At 39.9% G+C, this 16,504-nt stretch overlaps 1 protein-coding gene across 4 annotated transcripts in view; it reads left to right on the top strand.

Moving 5' to 3' along the window:
• LOC128689246 (peroxisomal N(1)-acetyl-spermine/spermidine oxidase-like) overlaps positions 1–16,504 on the top strand; it is a 504,316-nt gene that overhangs the window by 43,842 nt on the left and 443,970 nt on the right. For all 4 annotated transcript variants that reach the window (XM_070086437.1, XM_070086436.1, XM_070086438.1 and 1 more), the window contains exons 2-3: positions 5,265–5,443; positions 5,700–5,816. In XM_070086437.1, the coding sequence (XP_069942538.1) occupies positions 5,287–5,443; positions 5,700–5,816 (274 nt within the window). In that variant the 5' untranslated portion in view covers positions 5,265–5,286. The remainder of the gene's footprint in view (positions 1–5,264; positions 5,444–5,699; positions 5,817–16,504) is intronic.

Below are 16,504 nucleotides of genomic sequence, written 5' to 3' on the forward strand. Positions count from 1 at the left end.
CGGGCCACCCTGCCTTGGTGGGAATCTGCCAGTGTGCTAATAAAAAAAAAACCTACTTATTGCTAAGTGAACAGCAACAGCAGGTGTAACGAGAGTACCACGCTGGTACTTACTGACTGCTAGGTAAACAGGGACAGCAGGTGTGATGAGACTAACATGCAAGTACCTACTGATTGCTAGGTAAACAGGGATGGCAGGTGTAAGGAATCATATCCAATGTTTCATCCGTGTCAGGGATTGAATCACTGACACTCAGTGTGTGAGGCCAGCTGTTGCTGTGTGATCAAAGGAAGTTATTATATCCTCTCATGGGAAGTGTCTTGAGGCCAGTGAGGGGCTTTTAGTCCAAGGAAATGTATCCACCATGGTAAGCTGCGGGTAACTGAAATGGCAGAAACTGAATCTGCAGATGGGGGGCTCTACGTTTCTTTGCTGCATGAAGGCAGCAAGTCTGTAACTTGTATTCATTTATTTACTTTTCAATATTGGTATTTAGTTAGTTACAGTAATTTATTTACTTATTCAGTGACAGTAGTTATTTATTTGTTTATCATAACATACTCAACTTAAGATATTTTTGGACTTGCGATGGGTTTGTTGGAAGGTAATCCCATTGTAAGTCGAGCAGCACCTATATAGGTAAATAAATTTGTAGTTTGGCATATATGCATGCCATTGTATTCTCTACTTTCTTAATATTAACAATAAAAACAACAAAATTGAATAGCATGTGTTAGATCAAATTTAAATTGCAGACATATTAATAATACACTTTCTTCTCTTTCTGCAGCTTTATTCAATATGTATTTTGTAGTTATTTTCTTAAATTGATGTATACCAAGACTGGCCTTGATATACAGTGGACCCCCGGTTAACGATTTTAATCCGTGCAAGAGGGCTCATCGTTATGCGAAATAATCGTTATGCGAATGAATTTTCCCCATAAGAAATAATGGAAATCAAATTAATCCGTGCAAGACGCCCAAAAGTATGAAAAAAATTTTTTTTTACCACATGAAATGTTAATTTTAATACACACAAACTGAAAAAGGCATGCACAATTAAATGACACTTACTTTTATTGAAGATCTGGTGATGATTGATGGGATGGGAGGAGGGGAGAGCATTATCTTCTTACTGTTTAGAAGGGGAATCCCCTTCCATTACGACTTGAGGTAGCAAGTCCTTTTCCGGGGTTACTTCCCTTCTTCTTTTAATGCCACTAGGACCAGCTTGAGAGTCACTGGACCTCTGTCGCACAACAAATCTGTCCATAGAGCTCTGTACCTCCCGTTCCTTTACGATTTGTCTAAAATGGGCCACAACATTGTCATTGAAATAGTCACCAGCACGGCTTGCAACAGCTGTGTCAGGGTGATTTTCATCTATAAAGGTTTGCAGTTCAACCCACTGTGCACACATTTCCTTAATCTTTGAAGTAGGCACAATGGATTCCACAACTGGCATAGGCTTCTCAGGGTTAGCCCCAAACCCTTCAAAATCTTTCTTAATTTCCATACTAATTCTCACCCTTTTTACCACAGGGTTGGCACTAGAAGCTTTCTTGGGGCCCATGGTCACTTATTTTCCAGAAACAGCACCGAAAACACTGTAATAATACGAAATATTCCGAGTGTATGCTTGGATGTTACCGCGGAGGCTGGCTGGTAAACAATGGGACGGCCGGCACATGTGAGGCTGGCTGAGGGCACATTGGACGCGTCTCGGACGAAAATCGGTAAGCGGGTTTTTAATCGGTATGCGCGGCAAAAATTTTGCGATAAAAGTAATCGGTATGCGGAAAAATCGCTATGTGATGCCATCGTTATGCGGGGGTCCACTGTAGTCTGTTAACTGATTCTGCTCCTTTATCCTAGTACAGGTCGGCCATCACTAATCTGGCAATCATTTTGGTGTAAAACAGTAACTTTGCGGTGTATTATCGCATGGTTTTTGTGGTTGTATTCTCATTTTTTTTTGGTCTCATTTGATAGAATGGAAGATATATTACAGAAATAGGTATGATTTTGATTGGTTTCACGAAGGAAAGTATACCTCGAAACTGAGCTTAAAGTACGGTGGACCCCCGCTTAACGATCACCTCCCAATGCGACCAATTATGTAAGTGTATTTATGTAAGTGCGTTTGTACGTGTATGTTTGGGGGTCTGAAATGGACTAATCTACTTCACAATATTCCTTATGGGAACAAATTCGGTCAGCACTGGCACCTGAACATACTTCTGGAATGAAAAAATATCGTTAACCGGGGGTCCACTGTATTGGAAATGTTCGATTTTTGCTGATGTTCAAGAGTAAACGAATAACCTTATCTTCCAATACATGTCCAACTGGACTATCTAATACGAGGTTACAAATTTATTTATACAATTACAGTGTACCCCCGAGTTTCATGATTAATCCGTTCCAGAGAGCCCGCCGAAGGTCGAAATTTACGAAACTCGAAACCATTTTCCCCATAAGAAATAATGGAAATAAAATTAATCCGTTCCAGACACCCAAAAATATTAAAATAAAATATTTTTTTTCAAATTAAATAAAGATTTACATAATGAAAACAATCAGAAATCAAGTACATGCTTTTAAAATAAATAATAATAACATTACACTTACCTTTACTGAAGACTTCTGGGTGGATGGAAGATGGGAGGAGGTGATAGGAGGAAGGTGTACACTATTGTTTGGAAGGAGAATCTACTTCCATTAGGACTTTAGGTAGCAAGTCCTTATCTGGGGTTACTTCCCTTCTTTTAATGCCACTGGGAACAACTTGAGAATCACTGGACTCCTGGCGCACAAAATATCTATCCAGAGAGATCTTTTTCTGTTGTTTCTTTAAGAAGTGGGACACAACACTGTCATTGTACATGTTGCAGATATGGCTTGTTTCAGCTTGGTCAGGGTGATACTTTTCAACAAAACTTTGCAACTCATTCCACTTGGCACAAATCTCCTTAATTTTTGAAGAAGGCACCTCATCCACTCCCTCTTCCTCCTCCTCTGAAGCAAGTTCCTCGGCCGTGGTCTGATGCTGTTCCAGTTGAAGCTCTTGCAGTTTGTCAGTGGTTAGCTCTTCCCTGTGGTCCTCCACCAACTCTTCCACATCCCCGTCACTCACTTTATTTACCAAAGGGCTTGCACTAGCTTTCCTTGGGTCCATGATGACTTATTTAGCAGCTGCAAGCACAAAAAAACAATGGATTATTATGAAATGTATTGTATGAACCCGCGGGGTGATGGTCACGTGTTGGTAAACAATGGCACACTGAGTGTGAATGGCATGGGAGACTGGCTTTGTGTGCACGGTGACGGGCGGATGGGTACTGGACGGTCGCCGAAACACGAGTTTTTTCACAAAACTCGAGGCCAAATTTTTCCAAAAAAAACTCACCGAAGGTCGAATTTTGCGAAAGTCGAGGCTGCCGAAACTCGTGGGTCCACTGTATTACAATAATGCACAACAGTAAATCTTCTATTGTTTGTGTAAATAAAAATTAAATATGGAAAGCAAGCATAATATAAGAGGGGCCTGGAGATGTGACTAATGAACAGAGAAAATGTTATTTAACCCTTTGACTGTTGCAACCCCCAATCCTGAGGTGTCTCCTGGTGTCGCAAAATTTAAAAGAAAAAATTATTTTTTCTTATGAAATGATAGAGAATCTTTTCCCGATTGTAATGACACCAAAAAAACGAAATTTGGTGGAGAACTGACGGAATTATGCTCTCGCGAAGTTAGCGACCTCGGCGCTGTTTACAAATCGGCGATTTTGCCCACTTTGAGCCCTATTTTCAGCTAATTCCATTGTTCCAGTCGCCCAAACTCATAGCTATTTCTTTAGAACTCCATTTTTTCTATCGATTGAGTACAAGAAACTGCCCATTTACCGATTTCAACTACCTAATAATGTGGTCAGAAATTTGCAATTTGGCCAGTTTCACGAAAACTAAAAAATATGACAATTTCAAAATAAGGTCCAGAATGAACAATGCAGACATTCCTGGCTCTAAAATAACATTTTCTTTGCTCATCAGTCATGTCTCCAGGCCCCTCTGATATTACATTTGCTTTCTATTTTGAATTTTTATTCAAACTAAAAATAGAAGACTTACTATTGTGCAGACTACTGCAATACTGTAATAATTGTATAAATAGCATCAACCCATTCATGACTGCATATTAGAATGGCTAGTTGGACATTTATTGGACAATGGCATCATTTGTTTACTTTTGAACATTGGCAAAAATCAAACATTTCCCCTAATTTGAGCTCCATTTCTAGGTTCTTTTTATAGTAAAATCAATCAAAATCACCGCTATTTCTATCATATGTTTTCCATTCTATCAAATGAGACCAAGAAAACGAGAATACAACCATAAATACTATACGAAAATAGACTACAAAGTCGGCATTTTAATTAAAAAAATCGGTCGGAGTTTTTTTTTTCTCATGCACTGCGTGCTCCAGGATTTTTTTTATGTGTTGCACACTGACCACACAGACCCATTCTCTCACATGTAGGCCTACCAGCTTTCTCCTGCTTGATTTGAAGCCGCTAGAATTTATGAGTATATGTACGTCAAACACTGTACCTTGTAAGACGTATATATACGGCCGCGACAGTCAAAGGGTTAAGTGCCAGGAATGTCTGCACTGTTTATTCTGGACCATATTTTGAAATTGGCATCTCTTGAAATTTGTGTGAAATTGGCGAAATTACCGATTTCTGACTATTTTATTGGGTAGTTGAAATAAGTAAATGGGTGTTTTTTTTTGTACTCAGTCGACAGAATAGAAGGAATACTAGCAAAATAGCTATGAGTTTAGTAGACTGTAACAATGGAATGGGCCAACTAAAGGGCATAAAGTGGGTGAAATTGCCGATGCATGAATATCGCCGTTGGGTTAAGTGTATTCTAATCTAAAAACTCTGTAACCTGGCAAAATCACTAGTCTGGCACCCTACAGGTCCCAATGAAGCCATATTAATGATGATCAACCTGTTCCATACCAACTTTGTTTCTTAATGTTGGCAAAATTTGCATCAAGATATTCTGGGCGCTGGTTGATGGTAATTTTGCATTCATGGCTGAGTTTCGACTCCTTTATTTTAAATGCCTTATTAAGCCTTGCCAAAAAAATAAAAAGGCACAATACCATGACTGGAACAGGGCACTGATGATGCACACAATAGTTGTGTATAAGCCTTTTTCAAGTTTATTGTAATTTTTTGACATTTCAGAGCATCACAATTCTACAGTAGAATGGCTGGTGTTCCTAGTAAAGTGCGTGTTTGTATAATTGGAGCTGGTGTAGCAGGACTTGGTGCAGCACAAAGACTGATTGAATATGGCATAGATGATCTTGTTGTTCTTGAAGCACAAGACAGGATAGGAGGTAGAGTTCACACTGTAGACCATGGTGAGTAACTAGTGAACAAATTCATATGTTCTTCATTAGATATATTTTATGTATTTATATCATGTTATACATATTATTAGTTTTGTGATGACTGTATATCTTGGTTAAAAGAATGTAAAATAACTCAATTATATTATCAATTTATTAATAATTATAGTTCTAATACAGTAATTTTTTATTATTATTTTTGTTTATTTAACCATTTTCTGAGATACAAAAACATTTAAAAAAAATTAGTGTTATTTTTTTTTTTCAGGGGAATACCATCTAGAGATGGGAGCTCAGTGGATCCACGGTGAGGAGGGTAATGTTGTATTCCAGTGGGCCTCGGAGAATTCTCTGGTTGACCAGGAAATGTCCTTATTGCAAACAGGTGAAAGTTTCTTGTTTTTGATAGTAAATTTCATCATTTTTTTTTTTAACACCAGCAATCATTGGGCGAATGAGGAACACAGTACCTGGCCTATCAGGTATAACAGCTAAACAAATAAAGTACAGTAAGGCCTCGCTTTATGGCGTTTCACCTTACGGCATTCTGCTAATACGGCGATGTCAAATTATAACCAAAATTTGCTATATGGCAAGCGGGCTTTCAAATACGGCGCCCCCCACCCGGTTTGTTTACATTTTCCGTGACCTCATCTATTATGTCAGGAAACTTTCCAAAATTTCAAGTGTTTTAAAGTTACTGCATATTTTATATTTTATTTTTTTTTTATTATCACACTGGCCGATTCCCACCAAGGCAGGGTGGCCCGAAAAAGAAAAACTTTCACCATCATTCACTCCATCACTGTCTTGCCAGAAGGGTGCTTTACACTACAGTTTTTAAACTGCAACATTAACACCCCTCCTTCAGAGTGCAGGCACTGTACTTCCCATCTCCAGGACTCAAGTCCGGCCTGCCGGTTTCCCTGAACCCCTTCATAAATGTTACTTTGCTCACACTCCAACAGCACGTCAAGTATTAAAAACCATTTGTCTCCATTCACTCCTATCAAACACGCTCACGCATGCCTGCTGGAAGTCCAAGCCCCTCGCACACAAAACCTCCTTTACCCCCTCCCTCCAACCTTTCCTAGGCCGACCCCTACCCCGCCTTCCTTCCACTACAGACTGATACACTCTTGAAGTCATTCTGTTTCGCTCCATTCTCTCTACATGTCCGAACCACCTCAATAACCCTTCCTCAGCCCTCTGGACAACAGTTTTGGTAATCCCGCACCTCCTCCTAACTTCCAAACTACGAATTCTCTGCATTATATTCACACCACACATTGCTCTCAGACATGACATCTCCACTGCCTCCAGCCTTCTCCTAGCTGCAACATTCATCACCCATGCTTCACACCCATATAAGAGCGTTGGTAAAACTATACTCTCATACATTCCCCTCTTTGCCTCCAAGGACAAAGTTCTTTGTCTCCACAGACTCCTAAGTGCACCACTCACTCTTTTCCCCTCATCAATTCTATGATTCACCTCATCTTTCATAGACCCATCCACTGACACGTCCACTCCCAAATATCTGAATACATTCACCTCCTCCATACTCTCTCCCTCCAATCTGATATTCAATCTTTCATCACCTAATCTTTTTGTTATCCTCATAACCTAACTCTTTCCTGTATTCACCTTTAATTTAATTCTTTTGCACACCCTACCAAATTCATCCACCAATCTCTGCAACTTCTCTTCAGAATCTCCCAAGAGCACAGTGTCATCAGCAAAGAGCAGCTGTGACAACTCCCACTTTGTGTGTGATTCTTTATCTTTTAACTCCACGCCTCTTGTCAAGACCCTCGCATTTACTTCTCTTACAACCCCATCTATAAATATATTAAACAACCACGGTGACATCACACATCCTTGTCTAAGGCCTACTTTTACTGGGAAATAATTTCCCTCTTTCCTACATACTCTAACTTGAGCCTCACTATCCTCGTAAAAACTCTTCACTGCTTTCAGTAACCTACCTCCTACACCATACACTTGCAACATCTGCCACATTGCCCCCTATCCACCCTGTCATATGCCTTTTCCAAATCCATAAATGCCACAAAGACCTCTTTAGCCTTATCTAAATACTGTTCACTTATATGTTTCACTGTAAACACCTGGTCCACACACCCCCTACCTTTCCTAAAGCCTCCTTGTTCATCTGCTATCCTATTCTCCGTCTTACTCTTAATTCTTTCAATAATAACTCTACCATACACTTTACCAGGTATACTCAGCAGACTTATCCCCCTATAATTTTTGCACTCTCTTTTATCCCCTTTGCCTTTATACAAAGGAACTATGCATGCTCTCTGCCAATCCCTAGGTACCTTACCCTCTTCCATACATTTATTAAATAATTGCACCAACCACTCCAAAACTATATCCCCACCTGCTTTTAACATTTCTATCTTTATCCCATCAATCCCGGCTGCCTTACCCCCTTTCATTTTACCTACTGCCTCACGAACTTCCCCCACACTCACAACTGGCTATAAATGTATTTATATGCATTTATAAATGGAAAAAAATGGCGTTCTGCCTTCTGGTGATGTCTGCTTTCCGGCAACAGCCTGGAACCTAACCCGCCATATAAGTGGGGCCCTACTGCACCTTCCCTGTAACTGCAAGATGTCGCTGTTGAATATCTTCAGTGCCATCTTGGCATCAGGACATTTCCTAGTGACATTTAAGATGGCAAGGATGATCTTCATCACCAAACACAACAAGGACAACCAAAACCCTGAGAACTACAGGCCCATCTCCTTACTTGAATAATCTCTGAAAGGAAGTTCAGCTTCAGGTCCCACTGTAGCACACAGCATGTGATAAATATCATCTTTGATGCCGTGGCCAACCTGAGGAAGCAAGGGAACTTGGCCCTGATTGCAACTAGAGACGTACACAAGGCCTCTGACAGCCTGTGGCACTGCGGACTCATTTTCAAACTTGCAGACCTCCCAGATCACAACTGGACCTTTCTCAGGCTTATATACAACTTCTTAACAGGTAGAAGTATCATTCCCACCTTCCATGGTACGGCAGCAACACCCTTCATGGCGACAGCTGGAGTACCACAAGGCTCTTGCCTCAGCCCTATACTCTTCAATATACAGTCAACCCTCAACTAACAGCGGCATTAAGTAACGGCAGTTTCATCTAACGTTCAATGGTGATAAGTTCCAGCTGCTTAGGTATGGAAAGAATGAAGAACTCAAAAGGAGCACTATATACAAAACTCAAGAGGGTCACCAAATAGAACGTAAAGAACACGTAAAAGACCTAGGAATAATTATGTCAGTGGACCTTTCTTTTAAAGACCATAACAAGACAAAGATCACGACAGCCAGGAAGATGATGGGGTGGGTATTGAGAACTTTCAAAACAAGGGAAACAATGCCGATGGTGACACTCTTCAAATCGCTATTGCTCCCTCACTTAGAATATTGCTCAGTGCTGACGGCCCCGTTCAGGGCAGGGGAAATATCGGAGCTGGAATAAATACAGAGATCGTTTATGGGTCACATTGAGCCAGTAAAGCACCTAAACTACTGGGAACGCCTGCAAGTCTTGAACATGTACTCATTGGAGCGGAGGAGAGAGAGGTACATGATAATATATACCTGGAAGGTACTCGAGGGCTTGGTCCCAAATCTGCACACTGCCATAACAACACTGGAGTGAGAGATATGGGAGGAAGTGTAAAATAAACCCAGTGAGGAGCAGGGGTGTAGTGGGGACAATAAGGGAACACTGTATCAACATCCGGGGTCCCAGACTTTTCAACATCTTACCAGAAGATATCAGAAACACTGCTGGAACAAGTGTTGAAGCCTTCAAGAGGAAACTAGACAAGTATCTTCACCAGGTGCCAGATCAACAAGGCTGTGATGGATATGTGGGGCAGCGAGCCTCCAGCAGCAACAGCCTGGTTGACCAGGCGATCATCAGACGAGCCTGGCCCATGGCCGGGCTCAGAGAGTAGATATACTCTCGAAATATCAAAGGTATGTATATATCTTTCCAAAGCTCTGGTCAGAACCTTGCACCTAGCAATCTCCCACTGAAGTAGGGTGACCTGAAAAGAAGAAACATTTTCACATCATTCATTCAGTCTGTCTCACTAGAGACAGATATACATAAGGCTTTGGATACTATTTACCACAGTACACTCCTAACCCAACTTAATCATTATGGACGCAGAGGACAGAGCTACATATATTTTCAGTTCTGTCTCAGTAACAGACAACAACATGTAACCATAAACAACACCTTAACTGTTGCCCTGACCATAAACCTAAGTGTCCCCCAGGGTAGCAGTTTGGCCCCTCTTCTCTTCCTGGTTTATATCCATGACCCACCTAACACCACCAGAATCTGAACTCTTTCTTGGTGACACAACCTTCTTAATATCAAGGTTGTCTCCCACCTACACAGGGTGACCTGAAAAAGAAAAAAATGTGAAGTTTTACTTCTTTTTAATTTTTTTTTTTTCAACAAGTCGGCCGTCTCCCACCGAGGCAGGGTGACCCAAAAAAGAAAGAAAATCCCCAGAAAGAAAATACTTTCATCATCATTCAACACTTTCACCACACTCACACATTATCACTGTTTTTTCCCTCTCTTCTACACACCCTAACCTGAGCCTCACTATCCTCATAAAAACTCTTTACAGCATTTAATAACTTACCACCTATTCCATATACTTGCAAAATCTGCCACATTGCTCCTCTATCCACTCTATCATATGCCTTTTCTAAATCCATAAAATGCAATAAAAACTTCCCTACCTTTATCTAAATACTGTTCACATATATGCTTCAATGTAAACACTTGATCTACACATCCCCTACCCACTCTGAAACCTCCTTGCTCATCCGAAATCCTACATTCTGTCTTACCTGTAATTCTTTCAATTATAACCCTACCGTATACTTTTCCTGGTATACTCAGTAAACTTATTCCTCTATAATTTTTACAGTCTCTTTTGTCCCCTTTCCCTTTATATAAAGGGACTATACATGCTCTCCGCCAATCCCTAGGTACCTTCCCCTCTTTCATACATTTATTAAACAAAAGTACCAACCACTCCAACACTATATCTCCCCCTGCTTTTAACATTTCTGTCATGATCCCCTTTCATTCTACGTAATGCCTCACGTACCTCCCCCACACTTACATTCTGCTCTTCTTCACTCCTAAAAGATGGTATACCTCCCTGACCAGTGCATGAAATTACTGCTTCTCTTCAAATTCAAATTCAAAGTTTATTCTCTATAAGGATTACAATGCTGAGTTTACAGAAATTTGGTTATTGTTTGGTTTACATGTAGTAAAATTGTAATTACAGAGTGTACCACTAGAACGCTTAGCATGGCTAGGCATTTCGGGCATACTTAGTTTTATTCTTAATTGTAAAATATTACAAATTATGATGTAAGTTGGTATTATGGCTAAGTGACTAAATACTAGTTTATGAGTTTAGCAATGTGAATGCTTTTGTTTTGGCACAGTATATAGTTTCAGTATTGGAGTATCACAGGATTCATTATTTTAAGACTGAGATTAATATTTCTGTTTATGGTCAAATGAGTGAGCGAGTGTAAGTGTGAACCACCAGGTGGTATTCGTGTAGTTAGTTGACGGGGTGTATCAGGGAGATAAGATGTTTTCTAATGGTAGTTTTGAAGGTGATAAATGTGTCTGCAGTTCTAGAGTTCTCAGGTAGGGTATTCCAGATTTTAGGGCCTTTGACATACATTGAATTTTTGTAAAGGTTTAGTCGGACACGGGGAATGTCGTAGAGATGTTTGTGTCTGGTGTTATGCCTGTGGGTTCTGTCACAACTATCAAGAAAGCGTTTTAGGTCAAGGTTGATATTAGAGTTTAAGGCCCTGTAGATATAGATTGCACAGTAGTAAGTGTGGATGTACTGAACTGGGAGTAAGTTTAGATCTTTGAAGAGTGGGGGGGTGTGCTGCCAGGGATGGGATTTAGTGATTATTCTTACTGCAGCTTTTTGTTGGGTTATTATTGGCTTTAGGTGTGTTGCTGCAGCTGATCCCCAAGCACAAATAGCATAGGTGAGGTATGGATAAATAAGTGAGTGGTATAGTGTGAGAAGGGCATTTTGCGGCACGTAGTATCGTATCTTGGAGAGGATCCCAACCGTTTTGGATACTTTTTTGGCTATATGCTGGATATGGGTGCTGAAATTCAGGTTGTTGTCAAGGTATAAGCCTAGGAATTTTCCCCCATTATTTCCTTAACATTTAAAAGCTCCTCAAAATATTCTCGCCATCTACCTAATAACTCCATCTCCCCATCTACTAACTCCCCTACTCTGTTTTTAACTGACAAATCCATACTTTCTCTAGGCTTTCTTAACTTGTTTAACTCACTCCAAAATTTTTTCTTATTTTCATTAAAATTTCTTGACAGTGCCTCTCCCACTCTATCATCTGCTCTCCTTTTGCACTCTCTCACCACTCTCTTTACCTTTCTTTTACTCTCCATATACTCTGCTCTTCTTATAACACTTCTGCTTTGTAAAAACCTCTCATATGCTACCTTTTTCTCTTTTATCACACCCTTTACTTCATCATTCCACCAATCACTCCTCTTTCCTCCTGCCCCCACCCTCCTATAATCACAAACTTCTGCCCCACATTCTAATACTGCATTTTTAAAACTATTCCAACCCTCTTCAACCCCCCCACTACTCATCTTTGCACTAGCCCACCTTTCTGCCAATAGTCGCTTATATCTCACCCGAACTTCCTCCTCCCTTAGTTTATACACTTTCACCTCCCTCTTACTTGTTGTTGCCACCTTCCTCTTTTCCCATCTACCTCTTACTCTAACTTTAGCTACAACTAAATAATGATCCGATATATCAGTTGCCCCTCTATAAACATGTACATCCTGGAGCCTACCCATCAACCTTTTATCCACCAATACATAATCTAATAAACTACTTTCATTACATGCTACATCATACCTTGTATATTTATTTATCCTCTTTTTCATAAAATATGTATTACTTATTACCAAATCTCTTTCTACACATAGCTCAATTAAAGGCTCCCCATTTACATTTACCCCTGGCACCCCAAATTTACCTACTACTCCCTCCATAACATTTTTACCCACTTTAGCATTGAAATCCCCAACCACCATTACTCTCACACTTGATTCAAAACTCCCCACGCATTCACTCAACATTTCCCAAAATCTCTCTCTCTCCTCTACACTTCTCTCTTCTCCAGGTGCATACACGCTTATTATAACCCACTTTTCACATCCAATCTTTATTTTACTCCACATAATCCTTGAATTAATACATTTATAGTCCCTCTTTTCCTGCCATATCTTATCCTTCAACATTATTGCTACTCCTTCTTTAGCTCTAACTCTATTTGAAACCCCTGACCTAATCCCATTTATTCCTCTCCATTGAAACTCTCCCACCCCCTTCAGCTTTGTTTCACTTAAAGCCAGGACATCCAGCTTCTTCTCATTCATAACATCCACAATCATCTCTTTCTTATCATTTGCACAACATCCATGCACATTCAGACTTCCCACTTTGACAATTTTTTTCTTCTTATTCTTTTTTAGTAATCTTTACAGGAAAAGGGGTTACTAGCCCATTGTTCCCGTCATTTTAGTTGACTTTTACAACACGCATGGCTTACGGACTAAAGATTCTTATTCCACTTCCCCATGGATATAAAAGGAAAAGTAATAAAACCAAGAACTATTAAGATAAAATCAAAGAAAACTCAGATGAGTGTGTATAAATAAATGTGTACATGTATGTGTAGTGTGACCTAAGTGTAAGTAGAAGTAGCAAGACATACCTGTAATCTTGCATATTTTTGAGACAGACAAAAGACATCAGCAATCCTACCATCATGTAAAACAATTACAGGCTTTCGTTTTACACTCACTTGGCAGGACGGTAGTACCTCCCTGGGTGGTTGCTGTCTACCAACCTACTACCATATCTTTTTACATGTAGTTAAAAAAAAAAGAGATTACCAGCCTGTTGCACCCGGCAATTTAGTCGCCTACTACAACATGCAAGACTTATGGAGGAAGAATGCTTCTCCACTTCCCCTCAACGACTAAAGTGAATATTGAACTTAAAAAAAGTCCACACATTGATGATCTACAACTCACCCTCAGTATTAGAAAAAAACATTGTACAGGGAAAATTTCTAGGCTGAATAATAGACAACAAACTGAAATTTAATGGCACATCTAATATATCAACAAAAGTCTGTAAGATGAACCATGGAATGAATGGGGTTTGTACCCATTGTGAGTGATTCCTAAAACTCCATGCCAGTATGTGAGCCACTTGGTCAGCTGGCTGATGCACTTCCTGGAGTTTTAGGGCTCACTTGCCATGGGTTCAAACCTCGCCTGTTTTGTGGTTTGCAGTCGTGTTTTTATAATCTCAAAGACAGAAAGGATATAAAATTTGTTATTAGAGTGGATCCCCGCATAACGATATTAATCCGTTCCTGAGAGCTCATTGTTATGCGAAATTATCATTATGCGAATGAATTTTCCCCATAAGAAATAATGGAAATCAAATTAATCCGTGCAAGACACCCATAAGTATGAAAAAAAAAAATTTTACCACATGAAATATACATTTTCCTACACACAAAGAGAAGGAAACATGCACAATAGTAGAGTAGTACATGCACAATATATATTGTGCATGTACTACTCTACTAAATGAAGAATAAATGACACTTACTTTTATTGAAGATGCAGCAATGACTGATGAGACACTGTGTCCTGGGAGTGCCTTTTCCTCCTGAGTACTGTAGGTCCTGTTTGGCATTTTCTTCCAGAACAGGCTTTATCACACTGTGTGTGCCACTACGATTCTTAAATCTCTCAAACCAACCTTTGCTGGCTTTAAATTCACCAATATGAGCACTAGTTCCAGGCGTTTTTCCCTGTTCACCTGGGTGTTAGTCGACTGGTGTGGGTTGCATCCTGGGAGACAAGATTAAGGACCCCAATGGAAATAAGTTAGACAGTCTTCGATGACACTGACTTTCTTGGGTTATCCTAGGGTGGCTAACCCTCTGGGGTTAATTGTTTCTTGGTATTCTCAATAAGCCACACCAACAACGGTGCTACAGCAGCAGCAGCAGCAGCTGGCAGTGCTACAGCAGCAGCTGACAGTGCTACAGCAGCAGCAGACAGTGCTACAGCAGCAGCAGACGGTGCTACAGCAGCAGCAGACGGTACTACAGCAGCAGCAGCAGCAGCAGCTGACGGTGCTACAGCAGCAGCAGCAGCTGACAGTGCTACAGCAGCAGCAGCAGCAGCATCAGCAGTTGACCATGGTACCACAGTATGTATTTCGATAATATTTCTCACCCTTTTTACCACAGGGTTGGCACTAGAAGCTTTCTTGGGGCCCATGGTCACTTATTTTGCAGATAAAATCACCAAAAACGCTGTAATAATACGAAATGTTCCGATTGTATGCTTGGATGTTACCGCAGAGGCTGGCTTGTAAACAATGCCACCGGCGGAACATGTGAGGCTGGCTCAGGCCGCACATTAGACGCGTCTCGGACGAATAGTGTTGAGCGGGTTTTTTAGCGGTATGCGAGGCAAAATCTTAGCGATAATATGTATCGGTATGCGGATTTAATGTTATGTGATGCCAACGGTATGCGGAGGTCCACTGTATGTTCTTCAACCTGCACTTATAGCACTTTTCTGTTCCTTTGTATGCCTGTACTTTACACATTTAATCTGTGCCTGGGGATGCACTTGGGTTATTTATCTCAAACAAATTTTAAGTCAACAAAAGGCAGCTTGTAGAGCAAGCAGTACTATGTTCCACAATCAGCTCTCTTTGCACTGTATCATTCACTCATCTACCCTTATATCACCTATGGAAATCATGCATGGAAATCAACAACATTAAATCACTGAAGACCACTAATAACCCAGCAAAAGGCTGCAGTCAGAATGATAACAAATTCCCACTCCGTACAGCATACTCCACCAATATTCAAAAGTCTAAAATTGCTCACCGTAAAGAACATCCATACTTATTCATGTGCCTACTACATATGTGGGACACTACACTCAAACATAAATCCTCCACTCAAACTTCTCCTCACCAACCTTAACAGGACACACGACCATAACACGAGACACAGATCTCTTTTTGATTTACCCTGTGTCCATATCACACTATGTAGAAACTCTATGCACATAAAGGGCCCCAAAATTTGGAATTCATTACCAGTAAATACTACAGTAACCCGGTCTGAACATCAATTTAAGACTCTTCCCAAAAACCACCTACTCACCCTAAACTAAATACTCAATATTTAACTTTACCAAAAAATCTCCCAATTACCTAAATCTTAAAACTTCAAAACTAGAAGCCCAAAGTTTATACATTGATTAATATACTACATTGTAGTATAATACCTACCCAAAACAATACTGCCTTACACCCAGTTGTAACATTCTCATACTGTTAACGACTTTCAACAATTCACAATGTTGTATTCCCATAATATTTAATTTTGAAACTATTGTAATTTGAGTAAAATTACTGTCTACTATAAATAAAAACAGATGTACAACTTAAACAATGATCAATTTCTTTAGGATTAAGTAGTGTGTAAGCCATTAAATTAAGTGTGTCCATAATGCCTAGGCATGATAGTGGCTCTTTGCACTGCAACTCGTTATTGTAATTTCATAATCTCAGTGTAATCTTGCAAGGAAATAAAATTTGTTTGTTTGTTTGTTTGTTTATAATTATACTCTACCAATAGGCAACACTATGCCTTTATTCAAACCCCTAAACTTACTAAATATAATTGCAATTCATGCATTCTGCCTACCATTGAGTCTACATGTTCCAAACACTGCTATAATGGTGATGCTGAATACAGTCACTTGCTAGACAACTGTATTTATTTATTTATTTATTTATTTATTTCCAATTTGAGCACACATACAGAGGTACAAAAAAATACAGATAAGAGCAGTATGCCAAAG

Source organism: Cherax quadricarinatus, chromosome 18, assembly GCF_038502225.1.
Source record: "Cherax quadricarinatus isolate ZL_2023a chromosome 18, ASM3850222v1, whole genome shotgun sequence".
In the NCBI taxonomy this organism is placed as follows: domain Eukaryota; kingdom Metazoa; phylum Arthropoda; class Malacostraca; order Decapoda; family Parastacidae; genus Cherax; species Cherax quadricarinatus.